Here is a 25,684-nt window from a genome sequence, read left to right as displayed (position 1 = left end):
TAAAGTTCCTGTGCTCTTATTTTCAACTATGTGGGACATGCAGACATTAAATAAATAGCACTGCAAGTTCAGTGTGTGAAATCCCAATCTCTCTCATTCTTCTGCAGAGGGTCTTTCCAGTTGATGTTGAAACTCTGAAAGTCTAGAATGTCAGAAAACCAAGACTGATCTTTGGACAAGTTTCATTTATCCTGCACAGACCAGTATCAATACAGATACCGTGCTTAGCTGCTTAGTAGTATAAAAACAGAATCACAGAATGGTTTGAGTTGGAGGGGACCTTTAAAGATCATCCAGTCCCAACCCCCCTGATTGGTAAAGACACCTTCCGCTAGCCCAGGTTGCTCAAAGCCACACTGAACTCTGCCTGGAACGCTTCCAGGGATGGGGCATCCACAACTTCTCTGGGCAATCTGTGCCAGCATCTCACCACCCTCACAGTAAAGAATTTCTTCCTGATCTCTAATCTAAACCTGCCCTCTTTCAGTATAAAGCCACTCCCCCTTGTCCTATCACTACATGCCCTCTCCAGCTCTCTTATAACCCTTTCAGATGCTAGAAGGTCTCCCCAGAGCCTCCTCCTCTCCAGGCTAAACAACCCCAACTCCCCCAGAAGCTACTATCACACTGTGAAGTGCAGAATTTTTTTTTAACTGTGAAAGCACTTCACTCAAAGTATTCTGAAATTTGTTCAGGACTAGAAAAAACACAGTTTCTGCATCTTACAGTGCATTGGCATAACAACTTCTGTGTAACAGACTCACATTTTTTGCATGTAACTTAAGCTTAAATTCACTGCGATGATTTGTGATCAACTCAGTGGATGGTTCCTGATGCTCTCAACCCTAGTGGGCTTAATTCTAACTTGGGCACCTCATTCATTCACTGTAGGCAGCATGGATGGAGCCTAAAATACTCCTAAGCCCTCTACCAGTAAGGAGCTGCATGAGGATAGCCTGAGGTTATGCTGAAGTTAACCCATCTTTGAGCAAGCTTATCTCCAGAGGTCCTTCCCAAGTAAAATGACCAAGTGCAAGTTTCAGCTACTGATTTTTCAGCACCCCTGGCATGAACTGCTCTTTAAGTGGTTACTCCCACTGTACCTGGTTAGCAGCAGCTAACAGCAGCTAACACCTGGGTGCATCACATACACTACAGGCAGCAAACTCCACCCCCTTCTGCCTGTGTTCACCCTGCAGAGTTCGGTGCCTGGTCAGCTACAGGCAAGGGTGGACTACTCTGACTCTAACCTTACCTGCAGCTCTCATTCATCACCCTGACCAGGGAGAAGTCACCTTGCCATGAAAAATCCACTGGCTGTGGCACAGCGCTGCAGCAAACATACAGCTAATATAGAGGAAGCACAGCTTTCCCACAATTCATTCATCAGGCAAGCTGGCTTTATTATTTTACAACTGTATATACAGGTAATCTGGGTCTTCTATGCATTCCATTAATAGGAAATTATTTAAATTATTAACATAATAAATAACATTTAATCAGCTGTGCAAGTCAGAGCACAAACTTAATTGCACTACTACCGAAGTTGATAGCTCATCAAAGCACATACCTCAAGTTAAAAGCAAGACGCCAGGACCAAATGGCACAATTGAGGCACTTGCAGTTTAAAACACTTTTTTAAAACAAGGTTTCTCTCACTTCCTTTACCACCCAAAGCTGTCAAGCTAGAGACAAGGTCTTACCCCCTATCCTACAGCTTTTTCCTGAAGCAGGATTTCTGTAGAAAAATTTCACATGATCATTAAGCAACATAATTCATAAGTGACTTTGTTCCTTTTCTGAGTACTGAAACATCCACTGCCACTGATGCTAATGCAACGTAGCAGAACAAGAACCACGGGCACCTTTTGAAGAGACCCCTGCAGAACACCTTTGAAGGGGTTACCTGTTCTCCCTCAGACACCCCCAGAGATGGAGGCATTGCAGCTGCACACAACTGACAAAAGCCCTCAAGACCCAGGGCTGCAGCACTGTTTTTCACACACGATGCACCCTGAGAGGCCTTCCAGATTAACAGCATGAAATGGCACTGGCACATCACACACACCAAACCACATAAATGTGCAGTGCTTGGTGTGCTGGAACAACACAGAGCGACTGCTGGAATAGTAACACAGGGAACTGGGGGAGCCGTATTGTTAAGATTCACTAGCCATGTTCCTTGAAAACGGAATGTGATTTAAGCTAGACCATAATACATACAATCAAATGCAGGGATGGAGAGCCAAGAGCCTGTAAGCCTGTATTTCAAAAGTGTGCTTAGCGTACAGTAGTCCTTCCACACAGCAAAAAAGGCAGCTGCTTTAGATCCAGCATGTAAGTTTGGCCAGGGTGGTTCAAGAACATTGCCTGCAGAAAAGTCAGTAGTCCCAGCTGATATCATCTTTCTGTAGTGAAGTCTGTATGGTCTGCATGTCTCTCAGCAACTGAAGATTTTTCCAACTCTTCTCTCCAGGCTTCACTTTGATGGGACCTGCATTCTTTCCTTTTGTGGTTACTGTAGTTGTTACTTTAACCTCATTGATTGGGAACCTGCTGTCTCTTATTTGTTTAGCAGAAGTCTTTCTGGGCTTGCATTCTCTCTTAAGTCTCTCAAGCTGAAAGAGAAGCCCAAGGAAAAACATGAAGAAATTATCTTGTTACAGTTTTATGTTCAGCAATTCTTTCAATCAGCTGAAATATCCCACCACGTATCTCACACCCAGGTAAGCAAATGGATGTTTCCAAGTCACACTGGACAATAAATATTTTATTTTCCTTACAAAGCATTGTTATATTTGCATTTTTAGAGCTGTGTTTAGCTTACAGTGATCTACTACATCTCTAAATACTGAGAGTTCATTATGGGGGAACATTGCCATCAGGAATGTAACATAAAAAGATGCAGATGAGAAGTGTTGATTTATCACTTTTACCATCCAGTGATTAAAAAAGAAAACAAAGGGGCTTTACATACATACTAGTAATTTTAGTACCTAGTAACTGTCAGAGATGCAGCTTTGAAAGAACACTGGAGCTCTGCTGAGGTGAAAAGGTGGTGTCCACACACAGCTCTGTAAAATCACAGCATGTGAGTCTCAGTATTCCCCAGCAAAGACTGAATGGGGAACTGGACAGTCTGAGGTTCAGACACATTCATACACCCAAAACACAACATGAGTGGCTTCTGCAGCTCCTTTCTCTGCAGGTGGTGGTGCTCCCTCCTCCTAGCTGACAGCTGACATCACACAGCAATTTTCCTGAACCCCAGCTCCTAAAACTTTTGCCATTAGCACATGCAGCATCATTACTGCTGGGAACAGCACATCTGCTTCTCTGCAGCAGTTCCTCTGAAGATAAGATATCAGAAGTGAGTAATGCTTCTAACAACAAGCATTTCACACCTCCATTCTGGATGTCAGGTCTCAGCAGGTGTTTTAGTTGTGAGTTACATCAGGTGAGGGTGAATCGTAGTTCATATGAACTGTACCAGATTAAACACATGGAAAGAGATTCACAATGAAGACAAAAGAAAACAGAACTAGTATGTTTTACATACTTTGAATGAAAGGGACACTATCCAAAACATTCTGAAAATTATAAAATAAGCAAAACAGGTATTCTGAGTCATAAAATATGCAAATCAAAACATAAATAGGTCATTTACTCCAAGTAAAGGAAAACTGTTCAACAATTTCAAGGAACAAGAGGAGTGTAAAATGCAATGTGAGAAGAGATGTGAAAGCTCTGTCCAGGACAGGGTGAGGAGTGGGCACAAAGGTGACAGAAAGGATGTTTCTGCAAAAATACTGGGATAGATGCAGGTATGCAGACTAACTTTGAGACATCAAAGGTACAATTAGACAATGCTACTCTATTTCTGCTTTATGCAATTACTGCTAGCTTAGGATATAACAAAAAAACCCTGCTAAAGTCAGCAACTCTACATGAGCATGAACACAGGCAAAAGGAACTCACCTGCAAACGATGCCTCCGAACTTTGCTGATTTGATCTGCCTTTGCTTCCATCTTTGCCACCAGTGCCTCAAGTTCCTTCTCCAGTTCTTCCTTCACTGCAGTAGTTGGGGCTTCCTCGATGAGCTTCGACAGCTGCTGGTGATCACTAGCACACAATTCAGACAGGACAAAGCTTGCATCAGGCTCCATTGGCTTCTACATCTTGTACCCAGTTCAGAAATAACACTTCTAGGAAACCACAGCATCAGCAGACAGACAGGTTCAACACACCATAAAAAATCAGTAAGAACAGTTTTACCGGTTTGCAGCATTGTTACAGTAGCACATCATGGTGGCAGGCTGCTGCATTATTGAGGCTCAATAATCTAAGTAGCTTCCAACTTCAAAATGCGTATTTAAAATGATCAAACAACCCCTTGAGAGCTTGATCTCAGCACTCATTCAGTTAATATTTTTTGTATCTGTACCTACTGCAGCTGTGCAGTACAGTAACAATTCATGTTCTGTTAACCAGGACAAGCAAAACACCCAGCAAAGCTGTCCTTTAACTATTTGTCCAGATCCTGCTTTTGGCTAGGATAGTTTTCATTTTTAACAGCTGTTACATTGCTGCATTTTGGATTCAGTACAAAAATAATGTTGATAACACTGCTGTTTTCATTGTTGCTGAGCAGTACTTACCCTAAGCCAAGGGCTTTTCAGTGTCTCCTGCTATGGCAGTGAGCAAGGGCACAAGAAGCTGGGACTGGAGATATCTGGGAGAGCTGATTCAAACTGGCCAAAGGGATATTCCATACCACAGAACATCATGCCCAGTATACAAATTAGGGGGAGTTAGCCATGAGGGGACAACTGCTGCTGGGGACAGGCATCTGTCAGCAGATGGGGAACAGCTGTACTGCACATCACATGCTTTTCTACCTTGGATTGTATTTCTCTCCCCTTTTCCTATTATCATAACATTCTACTTCATTTCAGTTACTAACCTGTCCTTGTTTCAGCCCATGAGTTTTTTCTTTTCCTGATTTCCCTCCCCATCCCACCAGAGCAGAGAGGAGGGAAAGCAGCTGGCTTGGTGCTTAGCTGCCAGCTGGGGTCAAACCAAGACAGTATTTTCTGGCACCCAACATGGGCCATGAGGGGTTGATGACAGGTCTGACCAGAGTGAGCAAAGACAAATCTCTTCTAGGCATCGTTGTCTCGGTTTAACAGTGGCAGGTCACAGCGCTGGTTTATGGTGCCACGGAATCACGAAATTCCTGGGAGGAATGTGTGTCCTCCACGCGTTGCGGGAGCCATCTACTGGGGAAGCGCTGTAATTCCACCTTTCTCCTTCCCTGCTCGGCCAGCCAGCCCAGAGAGGAGACACGGCCCCACAGCTTCCCCTTCTTCTCCGGGCTCCCTACAGCAGCCTCTGAGAACTCAGAACATCCGGCAGGAGTTAAAGCCAGCGTGGTCCCCGTGCTAGGATCCGGCAGGGTACTGAATGGGGTTCAGATCAGGGGAGAATTTGTATCTGGGGACAGCGACCCAGCAGCTGCATGGGACTGAGTTGCTGGTTAAACCACAACAGAGTGAGCTACCTTCTGCACAAGACAGGATACAGACGGTACACACCACAGGGAATCCCGAGTTTCACCTGTGGGACCACAGTGAGGACATGAAGTGGGATGGAAAACCTATATCTCAACCTTAGAGGTATGTGAATTGCAGGAAAAAAAACAAGCACAAATAGGAATTCTCCCAGGAAAGTTGCTGCTTAGGTCTTCAGTGGGCAGTTCCCAGACAGAGTGGCAGGGCTGATCTTATTCCTGATCCCATGGAAAGGCATTCTAATTCTTTTTTACAGGAAATGGATAATACTAGGACCAGTATTAGAGGAGCCCTGTCTCCAGCTAGGTCCAGGAGAGGGACAACCAGGTTTACTGGACTGTGTGGATCAGATGGCCTGGGCACGTCAGCCCCATGGGAGTACAAGGCTTCAGCAGACCCTGGTGCACAGTGCAACCTTATGCCATCAAGCTGTACAGGGGCAGAACCCATTTGTATTTCTGGAGTGACAGGGGCATCCCAACAGCTGACAGTCTTGGAGGCTGAAACCAGCCTGACAAAATGACTGGCAAAAGCACTCCATTGTGGCTGGCCCAGAGGCTCTGCACGCCCTTGGCAGAGCCTGTCTCAGGCAAGGGCATTTTAAGGACTCAAAACGGTACTGGTGGGCTTTCCATATAGCTGCCTTGGAGACAAAGGAAATGAAGCATCTGTCTACCCTGCCTTGTCTCTCAGAGGACCCTTCTGATGTGGGGCTGCTGAAGGTCAAAGACCAAAAGATGACAGAACTATTTGGGTTCAAAGGGATCTTAAAAACCTTCAAGTTCCAAACTCCCTACCATAAGCAGGGACATTTTCAACTAGAACATGCTGCCCAGAGCCCCATCCAACCTGACCTTGAACGTTTCCAGGAATGGGAATCCACACCTTCACTGGACAACCTGTTCAAGTGCCTCACCATCCTCACAGTAAAGAATTTCTTCCTAATAGCTAATCAAGATTGGCCCTCTATCAGTTTAAAGTCATTACCCCTCATACAAACACCACACACCCCTGTAAAAAGTCCCTCTCCAGCTTTGTTGTAGCCTCCTTTGAGTCCTGAAAGGCCATAATGAGGTCTCCCTGGAGCCTTCTCTTCTCCAGGCTGAACAACCCAGCTCTCAGTCTGTTTTCAAAGGAAAGGTGCTCTAGCCCTCTGATTGTCTTTGTTGGCTGCCTCTGGACTCACTCAAGCATGCCCACATCCTTCTTATGTTTGAGGTTCTAGCACTGCGGGTGAGGTCTCACCAGAGCTGAGAAGAGGGACAGAATCCCCTTCCTGCCCTGCTGCTTTGGACGCAGCCCAAGACAGGATTGGCTTTCTGGACTGTGAGTGCCCATTGCTGGGTCATCTCCAACCTCTCCTCCACCAGGACATCCAAGTCAATCCAGCCGTTCAGCTACTCACCCACCACTTTTTCCTGCCGTGAAAGACTGTTATGACAGCTGAGTCCAAAGTCATGGACTAAATTAACTCAATGGACTAGTACAGGGATAGTCCACAGACTACAGAAATGGGATCTGTGTGTACCTACATCAAAAGACTGGAAAGGGGAGCGTGGTTAACTGGGACATATTGGAAGGTGTGAGCCTTGGGGGGGACATAAATGGTACAGTGTAAGGGGTGAATACTGCCCATCCCAACACCAGGGAGGGATGGGTGTGGGGTGTCAGAGTGGCAGCAGGGTTCTGTGCTGGCTGGATCCACACCACAACAGTCCACTGCACTGAGTGGGGCCATGACCACACTACTCCCTTGCCTCTAACGTAATTAATACTGCTGCACTGTTTAGCAGAGCCTCTGCAAGGAGAATTAACAGCCTCTGTAGCCAGCAAGACAAAGATTACATTCCAGAGATTTCCTAAACTAAGAACTTTCTCAGACCAAACCTTCCAAGTTCAAAGCAACAAGTCAAGAACAAAAACATCTGCATTCATAATCCACAGAAGAAAAGACACCACACTCACAAACTCATCTGTCCGAATTCATCTTGTAAAGTCAGCAACACTTCTGAGAGCTCCTCCTGAGACGAGGACGAGTCCATCGGCAGGGATGGCCTTCTACTTCTGCTGGCAGGATGCCCAATGCTGCTGGGTTTTGCTAGTGGAGTATCATTCACCACGTGTCTGTTACACAAAGCTTTATTGTGATGCTTCATCAGGTGTAGCACGTGTTGCACGTTGGCAGCAACAGAATGACTGGGACTGGTAGACTGAAAGAAAAAGAGACTTCTTTTACATTATCGACAACTTGGTAATACTGGAGAGCATTTAAAAACAGCCACTTTTGTTTTGCTGACAAGAATGTAATTTTTGTTTGAATTAACATGCACTAACAAGAACATCTTGTCAAGCCGCAGAGTGCCGGCCCATTTTTGGAAATACCAGCTCAGCTAGTTGTCAATATCCAACAAGTATTTCGAAGACAATCTGTACGAAAAATGCCAAAGAAAATTAACTGATCTGACCACTGGGTGTCAGGAGTGCACCAAGCCAAAGTCCCTCAAGGAGCTGCAGGTAATGAGCGCTAAGCTTTGGAATTAATCAGCTCACCTTCCCAGCCACAAAGGGTACATCACCCAGAGACAATCTATAATGGGGCTGCACAGTGGGATGTCTTACAGGAGAGCGCTTCTGGAAAGAAAGAAGAGACAAGTATTTAGCAAAAATTATACTACAGCAAACTCACTTTCCCTTTACTCTGTAGTAAAAGAGGCAACCTGCTCCCTGATCACATGCACACAACCTTATTTGACTCCTCAGTAATTGCCCATCTTTTCCCCACATCCTACCTTCTCTGGCTGCCTAACTTTTTTCCTGGGTTTTCTTGCTTTGGGAGAAAGCAATGGTGATGCTGCTTGAATCAGTAGTCTGTTGGTTTCTAGGCCTGTCTGAAGCTACAATTGAAGGAATAAGGGGAGTTACTAAAATCATATTAATAAATTATCAGAGACAGTGCAAGCAGATAACTCAAAGAATTTTGAAAACATGAGCTCTCCAGAAGCAAGGGCTGCAAATTTTGAGGATATTTTTGCAGCCTAAGGTCAACTTAAACATTAAATATTTCCTCTGTTAGCAAGCACTACTCATCAGTAATCGCAGTAAATTAGAGAATTAGCCCCATGCAGGCAAGTTCCAAAATATCAGCTGTGCTTTACACTTGGCAAGATATTGGGGAGCTCAAGCCACCCAACCATGATCAATTGATCCCATGACATAGTTACTAGGCAACTACTCCTTCTGTACTATTAAGTTTGACAGCAAAAAAAAACTCCAAAACAAGCAACCAACCACAATAAAAAAAAAAAAAAAAAAACCACAAAACTAACCACCAAAGCCATCTACTGAAAGAGTTACGGTTAGAACAGTGAGACTCCTAACATCACAGTACAATTTTTCAATATTTACTTCAGACACCCCTTTCCCCATCACACCAAACTCATGGCAAAGGTTAACATTAGAGCCTAACACATTGCCTCCATAATTCTCCAGCATACAATGAATGCTTAATGAACACCACACTTCCAGCTTAGAAGACCAGCCAGCATCCTTAAGGGCTCATAATCAAGAGTATTGCCTCTTTTTTGCTTCCTTCTACAATATTTTAATTACAGTTACGAACAAGGGAGCCCATTTGTTGACTTTGATATATTGAGAGGTTCCCATGTATACTCAATTATGGATCAGTCTGAATTTCTACTCCTCTTTTCCAACTTTTAGCAAAAAAAAAAAAAAAAAAAAAAAAAAAAAAAAAAAAAAAAAAAAAAAAATATCAAAGCTTCAGTGCACATGTGGTAATAAAAGAAGGTTTCCAAAAAGCTCAGAGAACTCCAGAATATTTAGTACCTCAGGCAGGAGAGAAAAAACAAAACAAAAAAAACCCCACAAACCCCTCCCGCCAAAAAACACACACAAAAAAAAAACCTCCAACCCCCAACCAACCAAGACTAAAACGAGGATTTCACTACTCTGTGAGGCAGATGGAGGCACTTTCAATAAACTGAGCTGAAAAGTTGATAAAAAGGAAGAGCTAATTTCAGTGCATACCAGTACAAAAGAAATTTCCTGTTGGTTACCTCAGCTGCTTTTTCCTGAACAAGCTTCCTTGCATGCTCTTCCTCATGAAGCTTCTGTTCCAGCTCTTTCATTTTTTTCTAGTCAAAGTTGAAAAAAAAACAAAAACTTTACTAATGAAACATTTTTTTTCTTCCTGAAGCCTACAATACTAAGAGCTTGCACAAAACTGAGTTCACCTTATGACTTAAGGATAAAAGAAGACTTGAGCATTAGCAAGATTGCTGATGCTTGCTTCACCTGTATAGGCATAAATAGAGCAGACAAAAGCTTATGTTTAACATTTAAATTGATTTTTCTATTCTTACTTTCACAATTGGTATCTGAAGTTAAGTCACAGCCAAATACACAGTGCAATACACAAGGCTCTTTCTCTTCAATTGTAAAAACACCCTAGACAATAAGTTGCTTTGTGTACATTATCCTCCAAGATTCTGTACTACAAAAGAGCTAAGAACGACATGTCATTATAAGGCAAGATAAGACTTGCTTTATTTAGAACACTAATGGTATTTTTGCTGAAATCTGTAACTTATACTCCTACAAGAAAAGAATTATTGAACATTTAGCCACCTTCCTAATAAAGAAGAGAGAGGAAAGATTGTATGATGCCCCTGAGATACTTTTAAATAAAACTGAAGTAATTTCATCTTTTTATCACAAAAGCATATAAGAACTCTTTTGAAACTCCTTTTCAAAGGAAAAGGTTAAGGGGGAAAGCACACATTTCTTTGTAAACCTCCAACAAGATGAAAACATTGTTTAAACAAGATACACTGAAATTCCCAATGTGAAAGTTATCAAATAACTTTCTGGCTTTATAGAGCAGTGAAAAAACAATCCAGAGCTCCAGTACCCAAAACAATTTCCCTTCTCTTCCCCCAAAGACTGGTAATTCACAGAGCCACTAACCAAATTTAAGGCAGAAAGACATGCTATACAGAGTGACAGCTGTATTTGTACACTTGTTTGTTTATAAACCCACTACAGTGAGGTACTAAATATTTCAATTCTGACTTACTTCAATATTAACTGCAAGAATAACGCAACGAGCTGTTATACAAAGGTGCTAAAAGGCACAAGGCTGGATAACATTGAGGACAAGGGCACCATATAAAGGAACCAACTTTTTCTTTTGAATGAAAGAATCATTCTGATGATTGCTTTTTCATTCAAAACAAAGGTATTCCAGGTAACTTAAAATCATCTTCTGCCCTTTACAGTTATTGGCACAACTCTTGCTATCCATGTGGTCAGTCTCAAAGACCTTTTATTAACCTCTTAAGTCTGACAGAATTTTTAGTATGAAAATAATGAGGAAAACATTCTATTTAAACTGAAGATTGACATGAAGCCGGGCCAAGGCTTTTATTCTGAAATGAATGAGCATTCCCTCAGCTACCTGTTCAGCTGCAGCCTGCAGCTCAAACTATACAGCAAGAATATATCTTATTGTATCATCTGTAACAGACCCTGCTAGAAATTATATACCCAAATTAGATTCTCCAAGTAATTTTTTTTTTCTTCTTTACAGAAGAAGTATTATGCAGATTATTGGATTGTCACTAAGAGAGAGGCCACAGAGCTAAGCAAAGAGACCCTGCCCAGCAGTGCTGCCCATCATGTAAGACAGCACTGCAAGCACAGCAAGCAGACTGCAGGTCAGCACCAGGCTGCCTGAACATCCACGCAATCACCAGGAGCCACTGCAAAAAACTTTAAAGACAAAATAGAAATAGAATGTTTCAATGTCTATTTTTGACCTGTTTTCTAACAGAAAATTAATTTCATGCAATCACCTACTCAAAGAATCCCAGAATCATAGGATGGTTTAGGTTGAAAGGGACCTTTAAAGGTCAACTAAGTCCAAGGGACACTTCCCACTAAACCATGTGGTTGCAAAGAGTCTTGTCCAAACCCATCTTGACTGTTTCCAGGAACAACAGGGCATCTACTACCTCTGTGGACAATCTGTTTCAGTGTTTTGCCCAACCCTCAGAACTGGGGGGGGGGGGGGGGTGAGGGGGAGTGGTGTGATTTTAAGCCTCACTGCTAGCATTAGGATCAATTACCATGAACTACAGTTGTTGAAAATGTCATCCACACACACATTCAAATTCTGGCCATCTGGCAACACACAAGACCACAGCCCAAACTGCACTTTTAGGGAACAGCCACATTTCTTTACTCCATCTCCGGACAAAGACATGTTCATATCTTCTCAGTCAACTGTCAAGAGAGTGCACTGCAGGACTACAGTTGAAATAAAGATGCCTCAAAAGCATTTCCAGGGTAAGTACTCCACATAAACAGGAATGCCAGCATTTCCTTTTCACTCCCATTACCGACATGAGCAAATTACTTGAAGACAATACTTACAACATCAGGTAGTTGCTCTGGGGAGATTAAATGCTCTCAGCAAGACTCCCACACAACCTGTGCTCTGGCAGTGTCTGAACTCAGAGGCAGATACATCACTGCTCACTCATGAGCCATCACCTCACCACTTCCCATCCATTTCAGCACATCATGTATGAAACAGTCTCTCATTTCTTGCTTCAAACTCAACTTGAAAATGTTCCTACGATCTTGCCACAACTACAGCAGAGATCAAAGAGGGAACAGATGCAATGCTTCTGAGTAGAGAGCACGGTAGAGAGCACTCTTCGCTCTTTGAAGATATTCAGGTAACACCTATCACATAAGATGCTCACATAGGAACCATAGCCTATAACCACAGAGGCAGGCAGACCTGTCATCCAGAAAATGGCTCATGACTACATACTGATCACAAGGAAAAGGACTTTGCATCACAGCTAAATCCAGATTTATTTCAGGTCCTAGATTTGCTTCAACATTGTGTGAATTTAACACCCAGTTCCTCTAAAACGTATTTCACCGTGACAGTGTCACGGGTTAACACAGCTTGGTTTTTAGTTAAAGAGAAACAGTTCCCCGTAAGGACCTTAGAATTTCCTTTGGAAGTGACAGGGACCTATCGGAGGACAATTTCTAGACACTAATACATTGTATAACCACTAAGGAAGCGACTTTGTGAATACCCATAAAAAGCGTTGAGCCGAGAGCAGGACGTTCCTTTGACCTTCCGCCTTGCCAGCAGGTAACAGCGGCCGTTCGGCGGCCGTGCGGGCCGGGCCAGGCCCCGCCGCTCTCCCGGGCCGGCGCGGCCTGTCCTGGCCGGACCCCGGCAGCGGCCGGCGGCGGGAGGGCAAGGGGAGGCCGCAGGTGCACACATACAGCTGACTCTGAGGCCGGCCCCGCCGCCGGCCGGGCCGAGGGAGATGCTCCCCCGAGCTCCAGGGAGCAGCCCCGAGCCCGGGCCGGGCCGGGCCCACCCCACCAGACCGAGGGGTAGCGGGGGAGGAGCCCAGCCCGGAGAGAGATCCCGGGCGCCGGCGGAGAGCCTCCCCCATGGGCGCGGCTTGGAAACCCAGCGGCCACCGCGCAGAGACCGCGTGAGCGCCTGCAGGGCCCGCCAGCGGTAACCCGCTCCGGGGCACACGGGACGCGCCGAGCGAGAACGGAGACCGAACCGTAGGAAGGCACAGCATGAAACCGAAGTCAGCGGAGGGAGAGTAAAAGCCTTACGCTGCAGGAAGATTGAGGAGTTGCCTGTCTGGGCTGGACTTCTCTTATGAGGCCACGGAGAATGGTGAAACTGAAAATTTTATTTTGTCTCTTTATGTTGTGAGTGGGAAAGTGAACAGTTTGTGAGGAGGGAGAAGTGTTTTTGAAGGTCTCATTTTGATTCTCATTCTTCTTTAAGTGTGTGTTAATAAATCTATCTTTATACCCTTCAAGTCTGAGCCTGCTTTGATTTTCTCCTAATCGTATCTCACAGTAGGAAAAAAGAGTAAGTGATTCTGGGAAACACGCAAACCACTACACAAATGGCGCATTGGCTGGGAAACCAGGATTGGCAAACGTGAAACCACTACAGACAGTTACTAATTCCTAAAGAATCAAAGCCCTCTGGTTTGATCCACAAAAGAACACAAAAAGAACCACACGGCTGAAACTCTTTTCACTAGCTACGCACAACAAGGCAAACAACCCAGTCTCACCAAACTTCAGCTGCTACCAGTCAAAAACTTGGTAAAAGCCTTTCAGTGGGGATGCCACTTACTGAACAGATTATTTCAACTCTAACCCTGGAGGAAATTACTGCGACTTTCAGAGTACAAGACCCAGGAGACTCCTATTTCTCTTTGCAAGTGTTTGGCCTAAGTAAACAATGCAACCACTTGTATTCTACAACTGCAGCTCACCACAACAGGGTGTCAAGATCTTAAAAAGCTTGTTGCAGCTGCTTTGGCTCTGGGATTTCCAAGAACCGTTGTAGCATTTAAATGTCCTGCAGCAAGCCAAGCAGCTAAAGATTTACTACCAAACATCTCCTTTTGTACTTCTGGAGAAACACCATCTACTTCACCACCTGAGGTAAGGGCTGGTGTGCAGGGTGGCAAGCCTATGATTTCGAGAGAATCCAGAGCTGCCATCCACAATACCACAATCTAATCCGGTACTACCTGGTCCTTTTGGGGGAACAGGGAAGAAATTTGCAGAAGGAAGCCTCTCCCTGCAGTTTCCAGGCTTGGGAGACTCGTGGTCTCTCACAGCAGAAGAGAGGTACGTGGATGGGATGTCAGACACCAACGCCACAGAGGTTACACAGAGATGTATGGAGTTTGTATGGTAAGGCATTCGCAGCCATGGGGCTACAGGAGTGGCTTCTCTGAGGAGCTGTCAGAAACCAAACAGAACCAAAGCCAACAGAACCAAAGCCAACAGAACCAAAGCCAGCTGGCTCCAAGACAGACCCATCACTGGCCAAGGCTGAGCCCAACAGCAATGGTGGTAACACCTCTGGGATTACAGATTTATGGAGGGGAAAAAAGCAGCCAGCAGCCAGAAGTGAGGAGTGAGAATATTTGAAAGCAGAAGCCTTGCAGACCCTGAGATCAACAAGGGAGAAAGAGGAGATATTCCAGGTGCTAGAGCAGAGATTCCCCTGCAGCCCATGGTGAGATTGAGTCTTATTTCTCACCATAAATTTACAAAAATTATAAAAATTCAAGGGTGGACCCATCACAACAGAGTATGATCAAACACAGTCATGTTGAGTTTGTAGAAGCTACTGATTCAAATAGAGTCCTGAAAAGACAGATTGACTCAAACCCAGGGCTTGTTGCACGTAGTGCAACACAAGGCTCCAGAAGTCAGCACACAAAATAATTAGCAATAATTGTGGTTCTTAATAAGGAGGGCTAAAAGAAAAAAAAAATACATCAAATTCATACAAGTCAAGGTAAATCTAAATAGTAACAGAAAATAACTGTTAGCATTCAGTAGCATGCAGAGCAAGTCAAGATCTTAGGAACAGCTGCAATCCTACAATGCCTAAGCACCAACTAAGCACAAAAGAGGACCACCAGCAGACTGTTAAGGCATAATAAAACTCCAACTCTTGCAGTGTACAGTGACCCAAAGCCTACCTGGACCACGTAGACTTTCAGCAATAACTTCAAGTTTTCACACCATCTCGGTTTAAAATGAAGTTTAGTTGCTGCCTTTCTCTAAAGCACAAAGTTTTGCTCAGCTGTTATTGCCATATAGCTACAGATTACAACAAACAAGACAAATCTGATATAGTATCCAAGACAAATGACAGACCTCTGCTATGGACTGCATCATAGTTAGTCTGCTATACTCTTTCTCCAGTATATCCAGCTTTTCCAGTTTAGACTGAACATGCGATTGGTCAAGAAGCCGATCTCTCTCCAAGGAGCCCTTGATGGGAGAAGTGAAAAGGAAAACAATTATAAGCACAAGAAAACAAGGCCATCTATAGTAAGCCTTGTGTCTGGAGCACAGAGGAGGCCCATAAACAGTCCAAAGGAACTACTACTTCTCCTGTGCAATTTTAGGTGGTGCCACAGTCAGGGAACAAACTGCACCAGAGGTCCACCATCATAAGGAAAGTATACATTTAACCACATCTGAGAGAGGATTCTGCAGTCTCTCCTTCCTCCCAACCCAACACAGAAAAAAAACCAAAAAAACCCCAAAATTAGAAATAGCTTTCTTGATTTTTTTCTTCCGTAAATCTTTAACAGGCTGAAACAGCATAGCCATAGAGACCAATGAACAGACAGTTCTAGGTGATCCATAAGCCTATAAAACAAAATTCAAGTTCATTTAGATATAAGCCAAATCCCAATCACTGATGGTTGGAAATAGAACTTTTACTGCTATTTCTACAGAATCAATACTTCAGCCCAAATTTAGCAAGAGCAGTGCTAGTAAAGAAAATCCTTAAAGACCTGAAGACTAAACACAAAAGGGACGTTTCTTCCCCAGTGGCACAAAGGTAAAACACTGGAGGATAAGGATGAGCTACTGCAATAAGCCAATCACACAGAAGCAAACAATTCATATTAATACCAGAGCCTGCTATCACCTTAGAAACAGGTGCACAAAGAAAATACCAGGATCATGAGAAGACTGGGAAATTTCAGTAGGGAAGCTATCCATACCTAAGTATCTGAAGGCCAGCTGAAGTAGACATCCACACTTAAAGATATTAAGATTACAATAACTATGAAAAATCATGACATAATTAATGATCTTTATGATTTAACCCCGAGATAGTTTTGGGAACACACCTGTTTCTCCAAGAGATGTGACTTCTCGTTTTCTGCATGCTGGATCATTTTTCTCATGTAGTCCAGCTGCTTCTCTAGAAGGCTGCATCGAGACTCAGCAGCTGCCAGCTGAGAAGACAGTTCTGAAGATAACAGAAGGCAGAAAGTAAAAATCATGCATAGCTTATTCCTGGGATTTTTTTGTTGTTGTTTTCAGGACAGTTTCAAAGCAAAGAAGAAAAGGACCTTTGTAAGAAACTTACATATTATGCCTAATGAACTTTTGCATGCATAAAAATCCCTAAAACAAAGAATGCCTTAAAATTATTTCTTGGTAACTCCCCATGCCATTGCAAATTAAACATGAGTAACAAAGTAAAACTCAAATTGAACAGAGTAAATTAAAATTGGTTTATGCATTGATAGGAATCAAGTTTCATCCACATCAATGTTCTATATTATCTACATATGGTTTGCAAACAACCTTGATTTTTCTTTGACACTTCGGTCTTGTCATGTTCTTCGTGTTGCATTTGTTCACTCAGTACTTTTTTATAATCTGCTGTTTCCCTGCTGAGGTGTTTTACATTCTCCTCCGCCTGAAACCGTTCCAACTCCAGTCGATGGATTTTTTCCTGAAGATTCTTCAGAGCAGAAAATATTGCTGCAATTGAACAAGTACATTTTGTTAGATACCATTAAATCCCCACTTCAACAGAACTCGAAATGTTATTATAAAAGCACATTATGTAAGAAGGTCAGAGTGTTCTTTACCAGCATCCAAGAGTCCTTCCAGGAATTAAGACCTGTTTCCCTTTAAACCATAACTGATTCCAAAACTAGTCTCAAACAAAGAGATGCCCTTAGTGCGCACCCTTCACCTGACACATTTGGGAAAGATGCAACTATTTCCCAGAACAAGGCATATAAATATTGTGTCGATGGAGACCAAACAGTGCATCCTCTGACCTTTTATCAAAAGGAAATGAAAAGTTACAACTAGATAGTTACAACAGTGGCACTTCTCCATATTAATATTAATCCTACCACAACAAATATGCAAATACAGTGTTCCCATGAATGGCCACACAGCATAGTAAAGGTTAACTATGAGAAGAGCTATAAAAGTGCTTATAAATAAGGACTTCTTTTTTAATTTTTCTGGTTCTGCACTTGTGTTCCCCCTCCTCCACCCAAAAGCATATCTTCTTTGTGCTGAATCATTTTCCCTTTCTGCTGCACTCCCAGCTTTTGCAGTTATTAAACAAAGCCTTTCTATAGTCTTCACCACAAAAAGAAAAGCAGCTGTAATAGAACTCACATCACCTTGCAATTAGATCATCTGCTGGTAATCTGATGTATTAGGTCTCTCGGCTGGACTGTTTAATTCTGTGAAGGCAACCATAACCATAAGCCCTTCCCCTACACAGTGCTGCTGAAGTCAAACATAAGAGCACCTGTACACACAGCTCAAATAGCAGACTAAGCTGCAAGATCACATTAGCCCACTCCTTTGTGCTTAAATCCACTCCAGGGAAAAAATGTACCTTAATATAGAATGCTTGAGCACTAGAAGAGTTTGGACTGCATATTGGTTTGTGCATCAGATTACCAAAAATAAGGTTTTAAAAAAATTTAGAAAAATTTACAGAAAGGAAAAAAAAATCAGAATAAAGATTCCAGAGTAAAAATTAATCAAACTTTGAAATGAATAACAGCACATGAGAGTATCACATCAATGCAAACCTGTTAGGTACGTAAGCAGCAACAGCAGTCACAGTTAAGAGGAAGTTATTGATAATTTGGCCCTATTTGCAATATCAGGATCACCAACTGCACCCTCTTCTCTATTTACATTACTGTTCCTAGGATTCAATTGAAATGAGCATAGCTGAAACAATAAACACATTTGTTACTATCACTGTTAAAAGCTACATTGAAATCCTGTCAGTATATGCACAATAATGACTAACAAAATACAGCAATGAAGCAACTCAAGCAGTGAACAGATGAAGGTGAAACCCAACAGACCAAGTATCATTCAGTCATTCCTGTTAGAGTATTAAAGCCAACTGTGCAAGCTGACACACATATACAACACAAAGACATCAAACCCACAACAAACAATTTACTATACTCAATTTCAGGATTTTTCAGTAAGATTTATTTAATATGGGGAATGGGAAGAGCAATAAGGACCCTCGAGAATAGTCAAATCAATTTTGCCCTTTGAAATTAATTCCCATATCCTTAAATTAATAAAATATACCCGCCAGAACATTTCTGTATTTTTAAAAGCTATGCAAAAAGAAACATAGTGGATCATCCATGTGTTGGATTCAATATTCAGTACATATTCACTTGCACTTCATTTAAACATTTTTTGGAAATAAAGACATTTGCTAGTTTTTAAAAAGGGATATAATTTATCCAATTGTCCTCCACCGCCCTCTCCCTATTTCAGAGTTGGTAGAGTCACCGTGAGAAAAAAAATTGCCAAGGAAAAACTTGGAAGTTAAAACTTTACTGCTGATGCAACATGCAGCACACTCTACAAAAATACACCTGCATCAGTAATTCATAAGGAAGCCCTTTCCTGAACACTCAATTTTTCATCTGTAAAGATTGTTTTAGTTTTATGTCAACAGCACTCTCAAAACTGATGGCCTTCAGAGTATATACTGCATTTTAAATAGTGCTGCAAGAACTGAGATTTCACCTCTAGGTCATTAACATACAAGTAACTCAGACATGAATTGTGTTATTGGAACAGGGACTTGAGGCTATCATCCTAATTTTTTACTTAGTTTGGATAATATCAGGATTCATCCTAAACATTTCCCACTTTTCTCCATATAAGGAAAACTATCAAGTAGTTCATACCCTTAAGACTCCATAACACTCCAGTCTTAAAGGGTGCATTTCTGCAGTGACCCTGAGCCAAACAGCTCTTCAGAGGATCAGTGCTGCTCTGGTCTTCCAACTCCTCAGGATGCACCCTGTATGTACACCAAGGCAGCTCTGGAGTAAGTCTCTCTACATGACAAGCTATTTCACTAAAACAACAGAAAACAAACCAAGAATAGGTTTTTCGTTCACGTCCAGTCATACAAGACAAATCTGTTTATACGGAGCTGAACATCAGGACCAGAGTGGGAAAGGAGGGAAAAGGAACAGCCTAGAAACAGGAAGAATAAATGGGAGTAAAATTACCTCACCTTTTTTGTGAGCTCTCAGTTCAGCACTTTGCTGAAACCGTCTCTGTATCCTTTAAGTCTGCTCTGATACAAGAAATACCCACAACACACCCTTCATCCATGACGAGCTTTCCAGTTTTAACAGGACCAAACCTCCTCCTTTGCTCCAAACCATTCTGGGGACTAAGGTCTCCCTATTTCTAACTCAGCTACCAACTCAGGAGAGGAAGACTGAAGAAGGGACAAAGAAAACATGTCAGTACAATTTCACAAAGTACTCAGACAATTTTTCAATTCTCTGCTACTGAAGAGGAGCATCTTTCTCCATCTGTAAGATGGCTTTTATCATGAGGTGTTCTTTGGAAAGAGAAGTGCCAAGGACCTACAAAACAGATGACCTGGACATCACTGGAAATTGATAAAAGGATAAAAAGACTGCAGCTTTCATAGATGTGGAAGTATTTTACAACGATATGGAGACACGTATGAAAACAATTTTGCTGAACTATTACCTTTGCTGTTGCTTTCAGGATATGGAATCACTGGTTTCCACGGGGAACGCTGCAAGTCCGAATTAATAAATGGCTTGTGCTTTGGATATTCTATAAAAGAAGCTGAAGAGAGTCCATCTGTGGCTGATGTAGAGTTATGAGTTTTGTGCAGATCATCCTGGAAACAAAATAAAGCTGTTATTCAGCACATTTGCTTTCTTTGTCACAACAAGAAAAATAAAGAAAATCAAGATTCTGTCAGCTGATGTGTAGAAGTACTGCTCCAGGAGACTCATCTCAAAAGCTGTACTTCCTTCTTTATAGCCTTAGGATGTGTCATTTTTACATCCAACTCCCCCTCCACTAAAAACAGTGGCAAACAGAAGAATGTCTTTCCCATACTAGTTTCTGATTTACACTTTTGTTTTCCATTTACTTGCACTGTCTACTGCTTATTGGGAGAAGGCAATCCACAATCAGCTGGAAAACAGCCGCCTTCTTAATTACTGGTAACATTTATACTGCACTAAGGTGGCAAAACCAGATAAGGCACACCCAGGACTGTGGTTCGACACCCCCTTGATCTAACACAAGAGCTCACTGACTGCACATGGGGCACAGGATATAGTGCAGCTGGGAAAGTGAGGTGAGAGTCCCAATCCCTCTAACTCCACTCGCTTCAATTCATCTTCCTTATCTTTCCATTAGTAGATGGAACTTCACAAGACACATCCAGATGACTTTATGCTACACCTGATTAGTGGTATCAGCACGGGAAAGCCAGCAGATCACAGCCAGGAAAGTACTCCTGCCTCTAAGCAGTAATGTACTCTTAAATCAGCCTCAGGCTGTTCTGAAAAATGTGGCTGTAGAGATCATGGATTTCCCAGCAGTCTGGATCAATTCTGCAAACACCTGCTGTGCTCTGGATGCTGCAATGACCTGAAAGGACCACCTAGCTGGGAAGCTGCTCTTCAAAATAGAGGAGACATGGCAGAATAGTGTGTTTATGGTTTTGACTCAAAAACTGTCTACCTGGCCTAAGCTTTACAATCTGTATATACAAATTAAATGAAATAATTATTTTTAACTTTGTTCAAGTGCACCCATCACTAAACATTTCAGTGACAGAATTCGAAGGCAACCTAACAAAGACAGGCTACAGGCAGGTGCAAAGCTCCTACAGCTTCCACCTTCATCAGTAAGTCAAATTGCTCAATTGCTGATCTTGGCAGGGTGTTTTCATGATTTTGCAAATACCAATCATTGGGAGCATATCATGACCAAAATTAAGATACAGAAAATATTAAGTATCTCATAGCAAATTATAAAACAGCCCAAAATGCATTACAAGGAACCAAATATGGAGGAAAAAAAGAAGAAAATTTAAAACCCATACACAGCTGATTTCCTCTTATAAACAAAGTGATTCATTGTGGGCACAAAAATTAGGATCCTAACTACTTTGATTGTATTAAGTGGTGTTTCTAAGCACAGTTTTATGACTGCTTTGCAATTTGCATTTGTAATGTTTTCCTGTACAAAATAATGGCTTTTTTAAAAAAAACTACATTTGCTACCACAAAAAGGGAATTAAAACACTAATCCCTAATTAAGAATATTCTGGACAGGTGCTTTATGCATAAACACACTGTTTCACACTCAGCAGCCTCACAAGTCTAACAAGAACACATGAATCCATCTGATCAAAAGCCTGTTAGGTGCTAGCATCAAAAATGCCATCAGCGTTACAGGACATGGCATTGATGAACACGGAATACTAAGATCACACGATGGAATAAAAATGAACCAAGCACAACACAGCACTTCTGCAGCAGGCAGTACAGGAGCAGCAGCAACATAAGCCACAGCAACCCAAACGGTAATTATTGATTCAAATATCAATATCCTGTCTGCTACTGATTCAAACCAAAGGTACCCCATGAAACAGTCAAAAGGAAAAGGGGAATCAGTTTGAAACCAAAGCAGGGCTGACAGCATCACAATCCTTTTAGATGTCACTATCATCTTTTATGTAAGGTAAAGTTTTGTCTGAGAATTAAATGTCACTACATAAAAACACCAAAGTAAAGGAATTCTTGTTTGTTTTTACTGACATTAGTAACATTTTTCTAACCAACAGCAGATTAACTGAAAGCTAATGTACTCAAGCCCCTGGAGCACCAAAGTCACAGAAAGCAAAGCAAATTGAAGCTTTTGACTAGCTACACGTCTAAATTCCACCTGGATGCAGGGAATAGGCACTAATTTGAACAGTCAGCAATAGTGACTTGCAATAATAATTTGAATAGTGCAGTAGTCAGAACAGATACCTGCTTCAAAGGGCTACTGAAAAAAAATGTGCTGGAATATCATCTATTACATAGGCAAATGTTCTTTTTTCAGTCTAAACAATAACTTGCTAGCATATAAATTTTTCTTACCTATTTTTAAGCAAAAGAGTGGCTTTTTTATATATTTAAGTATATATTATATATTCGGTTTCATAAATAAAGGCTTTAAATAATTTGGCTGAACACTTTGGGAAAGTTTATGAAACTGCATCAAGGAATTTCCCATCACAAAGCTCAAAGATCACAGCAATTATCTGCTCTTCTCCCCTATCTCTCAAGTCATTAAAAATCATTTGACTTCGTTCCTGCTCTTGGAAAGTCTCATCGAGAATATCATGCCCTGATGTTCAGGAAAATTGTGAAAAATAAAAAAAAAAAAAAAAAAAAATCAGGGAACTCTATATATTTGTTCTGAATCTCAGCTAGGTCATGTTCGCTAACTACATCTCCTCTCTTTCAGGGTACTCCTTAGAGTCTTTCCTTCCTTAAGCCACACTAAAGCCTCAGTAGTAAAAGAAAGAGCTTATCACTCCCACAAGGAGCCAAGTGCACCCTGTTACATAACAGTGAGCTGAGCACGTTTTATCTCCACAGGTCTGAGAACACTGCCTTCCAAAATTCATGGCTTTCACCACCACATGGCAGCTGCCTACTCAAGCAGAAAGAAGGGAATATGAAAAACAAAGACACATCACCAGCACACAGGGTCCTCCCAAAGCTCTCAAAGGCTGAACACAGCGGGAAGGAAAAAAAAAAAAGACACAAACTCACACGAAGTTTTTTTTTTAAGAAGGGATTAAATTAGAATGGGTGCTATCTCAATGGGCACCAGTTCTCATCTGGGTGCTCAAAAACAAAAAAGAAAGAGAAAAATGGACTGATACCTGGCAGTGCTTTAAGTGACACACAGTAATGTTTGCACTTGGTTTAAAAACAAAAACAAACAAACAAAAAACCCACAACAAAACAACAACAAGAAAAAGCAAACCCAGGGAAATTATGTAGGGAATGAGAGAAAAAATAAAATGAGATACTGAATGCAGTGATTATAAAACATCCAAATACCCAGCTATTCAAACCTTCATAGTAATTTTGGAGGGACAATCTCAATTAGCAGCCTACTGCATTACTGCAACACTAGCAAAGTGGGAAGGAAGCCCCTATCACCCACAGGCCAAGTTAAGTGCTGGCTGTGCCTCCCTGATACAGACTGAGTCAGGAGCACTCTACATTTCAATAACATCTCTAGTTAAAAGCAGACATAGAAAAAGTTAACTTAATTAAGCAATTACATCAAATGGAGAGGAAAAAATGTCAGCACATTACAGTAATTTTTGTCAACTATCTGCCATAGAATGCCAGATGTATTAAAACAAACTACTTTCAAAGTTCAGAAAAATATAAAGTTAGGGTTTCTTTCTTTTTTTGAAGACGTACAGGAAGCCTATAGTGGGCAACTTTTTTCCCCACAAATTTTGTTTGGCTAACTAAATCGATTAAGCAGCCTACATTTATCTACTGAAGATGAAAACGAGTCTTCTGACATCCTTCTCCAGGCATGCTAGAAACAGTTACAGTCAGGAAAGAGACAGGAGTCCTCAAATTCCTCTTGCTGGCCCAGGTGAAAGTATGGGAGCACACTGCAGAGCAGGAGACACACAAGAGAGAACCCTACCACGGGCGCTCACCACCCAGCCATTGAGACCCCAAACCATGAAACCCCACTAGAGTGATCTTGCACTCGGTGCAGACCATCACACTACAGCCTTGTCACCATCTCTGCTCCTCCAAAGCACAGGCAGAGACACAGCTTCCCACACGAAAAAAAAACCAAAAAAAACCAACAAAATAAGGAAAAGCAACTAAAAGGACAACTAATTCCGGAAAGCTACAAACATCACGCGAAAACTTCTAACAAGAACCCCCCGGGAATCTGTTCGAGGCGTCAAGCTGGTGGAGGCAGCCAGCTTCTGTCCACAGAGCTCAGCATAGGCTCCTTGCTCGGGTCCCCTGTCACCACCTGAGCCACGCGTCCGCTGCTCCAATACGCTCAGCGCCTTGGGGCAACGCCGACACGGAAATTCTGGTCCCCGGCGTGTAGCTGGTTACTTATCCCAGTCCGCCAGGTGCTCCCACACACGCCTGAGGGCACGGGGATCTACTAAAGCTAAACCTCAGCCGCAGGCAGCGCTTCCATCGGACAAAGAGAAGAAACCAGACGCGCAACGCGCCGCCAGCTCTGCCCTGGGCACCGCGGGCTCGCCGCGCCGCCCGGCTGCCCCAGCACGGCACAGACGGGGCTCGAGCGAGCCCCGCCTGCCCGCCCGTCCTGGGAACAGCTGCTTCCAAAGGCACAGGCCCAGGTTACTTCTGCGAACAAACCAAATCCAACAATTTACTACCATTCGCTTGCAAACAGGATCTCCAGACACTAGTGTGGGGACAGCAGGAGGGCTGGTTTCAATAGCGGAGTATCTTTTTTCCTGCCGCTTTAGAAAACGAGTGTGCATGCATCATGGGTTTATACACACATATGTACATATAGATACACACACACGTATATATACACACAGGTACATACACACACACAAAACACCTATATGCCTTTGTAGAGATAACCACACACACGCATATATATTATACATTTAAAATATAATATATATATATACATACACACGGACACTTATATATATATACACACATCATTTAACAGACAAGCCAGCTTCCACAGCCCATACGGCTCCCGGCACGCTGGGGGCAGGCAAGTCGCCAGCCCCGCACTGCCCGGCCGCTACCGCCGGGCTACCGCTACCGCCCGGATTTCACAAGCCGCCCGCCCGTCCAGCCCCTCACCGCGGGGACCCCCCTCCGAGCCTCACCGTGTGCTGATGGCCGCGCTCAGCCGCCGCCGTCGCCATGTCGGCCGTAAGGGAGCCCGCCAGCCCATGTCACTTTAAGGCACAGCACCCGCGCGGCGGCTCGCTTGACTGCCGCCCCAGCCAGCCAATGAGAAGGGAGGATCGGGCGTAAGTCCCGCCCCGTCTTCCTCCCGGCATTGAGTAACACGACAGGCGTCCAATAAAAGAAGAGCGAGGGCGCCGCTCGGCCAATCGAGAGGGACGGGCGGCGGGCGGGCCCCCGAAGCCAGGCGCGCGGGAGGGGGGCGGTGCGTGGGCACGCGCGGAGGGAGGAGGGCGGAAGAGGCCGGCCTTTGTCGGAGGGAGCCGCCGCGCCTCGGCCAATCGCGGAGCGGCGGCGGCGCCGCCGCCCGGCGCAGGGCAGGGCGCCCGCGGCGGGATTGGCGGCGGCGGGGCCGGCGGGGGCGGCGATTGGGC

General features: G+C 43.2%; 1 protein-coding gene across 3 annotated transcripts; it reads right to left on the bottom strand.

The window, feature by feature from the left end:
* Nucleotides 1-1,374: 1,374 nt before the first annotated feature.
* Nucleotides 1,375-25,513, bottom strand: CEP57 (centrosomal protein 57). Of its 3 annotated transcripts, XM_040054586.2 has the most exons (12): nt 25,229-25,513; nt 20,017-20,173; nt 16,792-16,971; nt 16,329-16,450; nt 15,337-15,453; nt 9,645-9,722; nt 8,361-8,465; nt 8,122-8,202; nt 7,537-7,781; nt 3,979-4,123; nt 2,997-3,074; nt 2,480-2,618 (listed from the first exon to the last, which is right to left on the bottom strand). In XM_040054586.2, exons 1-11 carry the CDS (start codon nt 25,265-25,267, stop codon nt 2,997-2,999), a joined length of 1,347 nt encoding a protein of 448 aa, XP_039910520.1. In that variant the 5' UTR covers nt 25,268-25,513; the 3' UTR covers nt 2,480-2,618. The 3 variants fall into 3 exon arrangements, with proteins under 3 accessions (XP_039910518.1, XP_039910519.1, XP_039910520.1); XM_040054584.2 differs by lacking the exon at nt 2,997-3,074 and having other exon boundaries at nt 1,375-2,618; nt 25,229-25,509; XM_040054585.2 differs by lacking the exons at nt 2,997-3,074; nt 15,337-15,453 and having other exon boundaries at nt 1,375-2,618; nt 25,229-25,509.
* Between the last annotated feature and the right edge of the window lie 171 nt (nt 25,514-25,684).

This window comes from Hirundo rustica, chromosome 2, assembly GCF_015227805.2.
Source record: "Hirundo rustica isolate bHirRus1 chromosome 2, bHirRus1.pri.v3, whole genome shotgun sequence".
Classification (NCBI taxonomy): Eukaryota; Metazoa; Chordata; class Aves; order Passeriformes; family Hirundinidae; genus Hirundo; species Hirundo rustica.
Note: the sequence above shows the minus strand (reverse complement) of the source record. Positions and strands in the feature narration are given on the sequence as shown.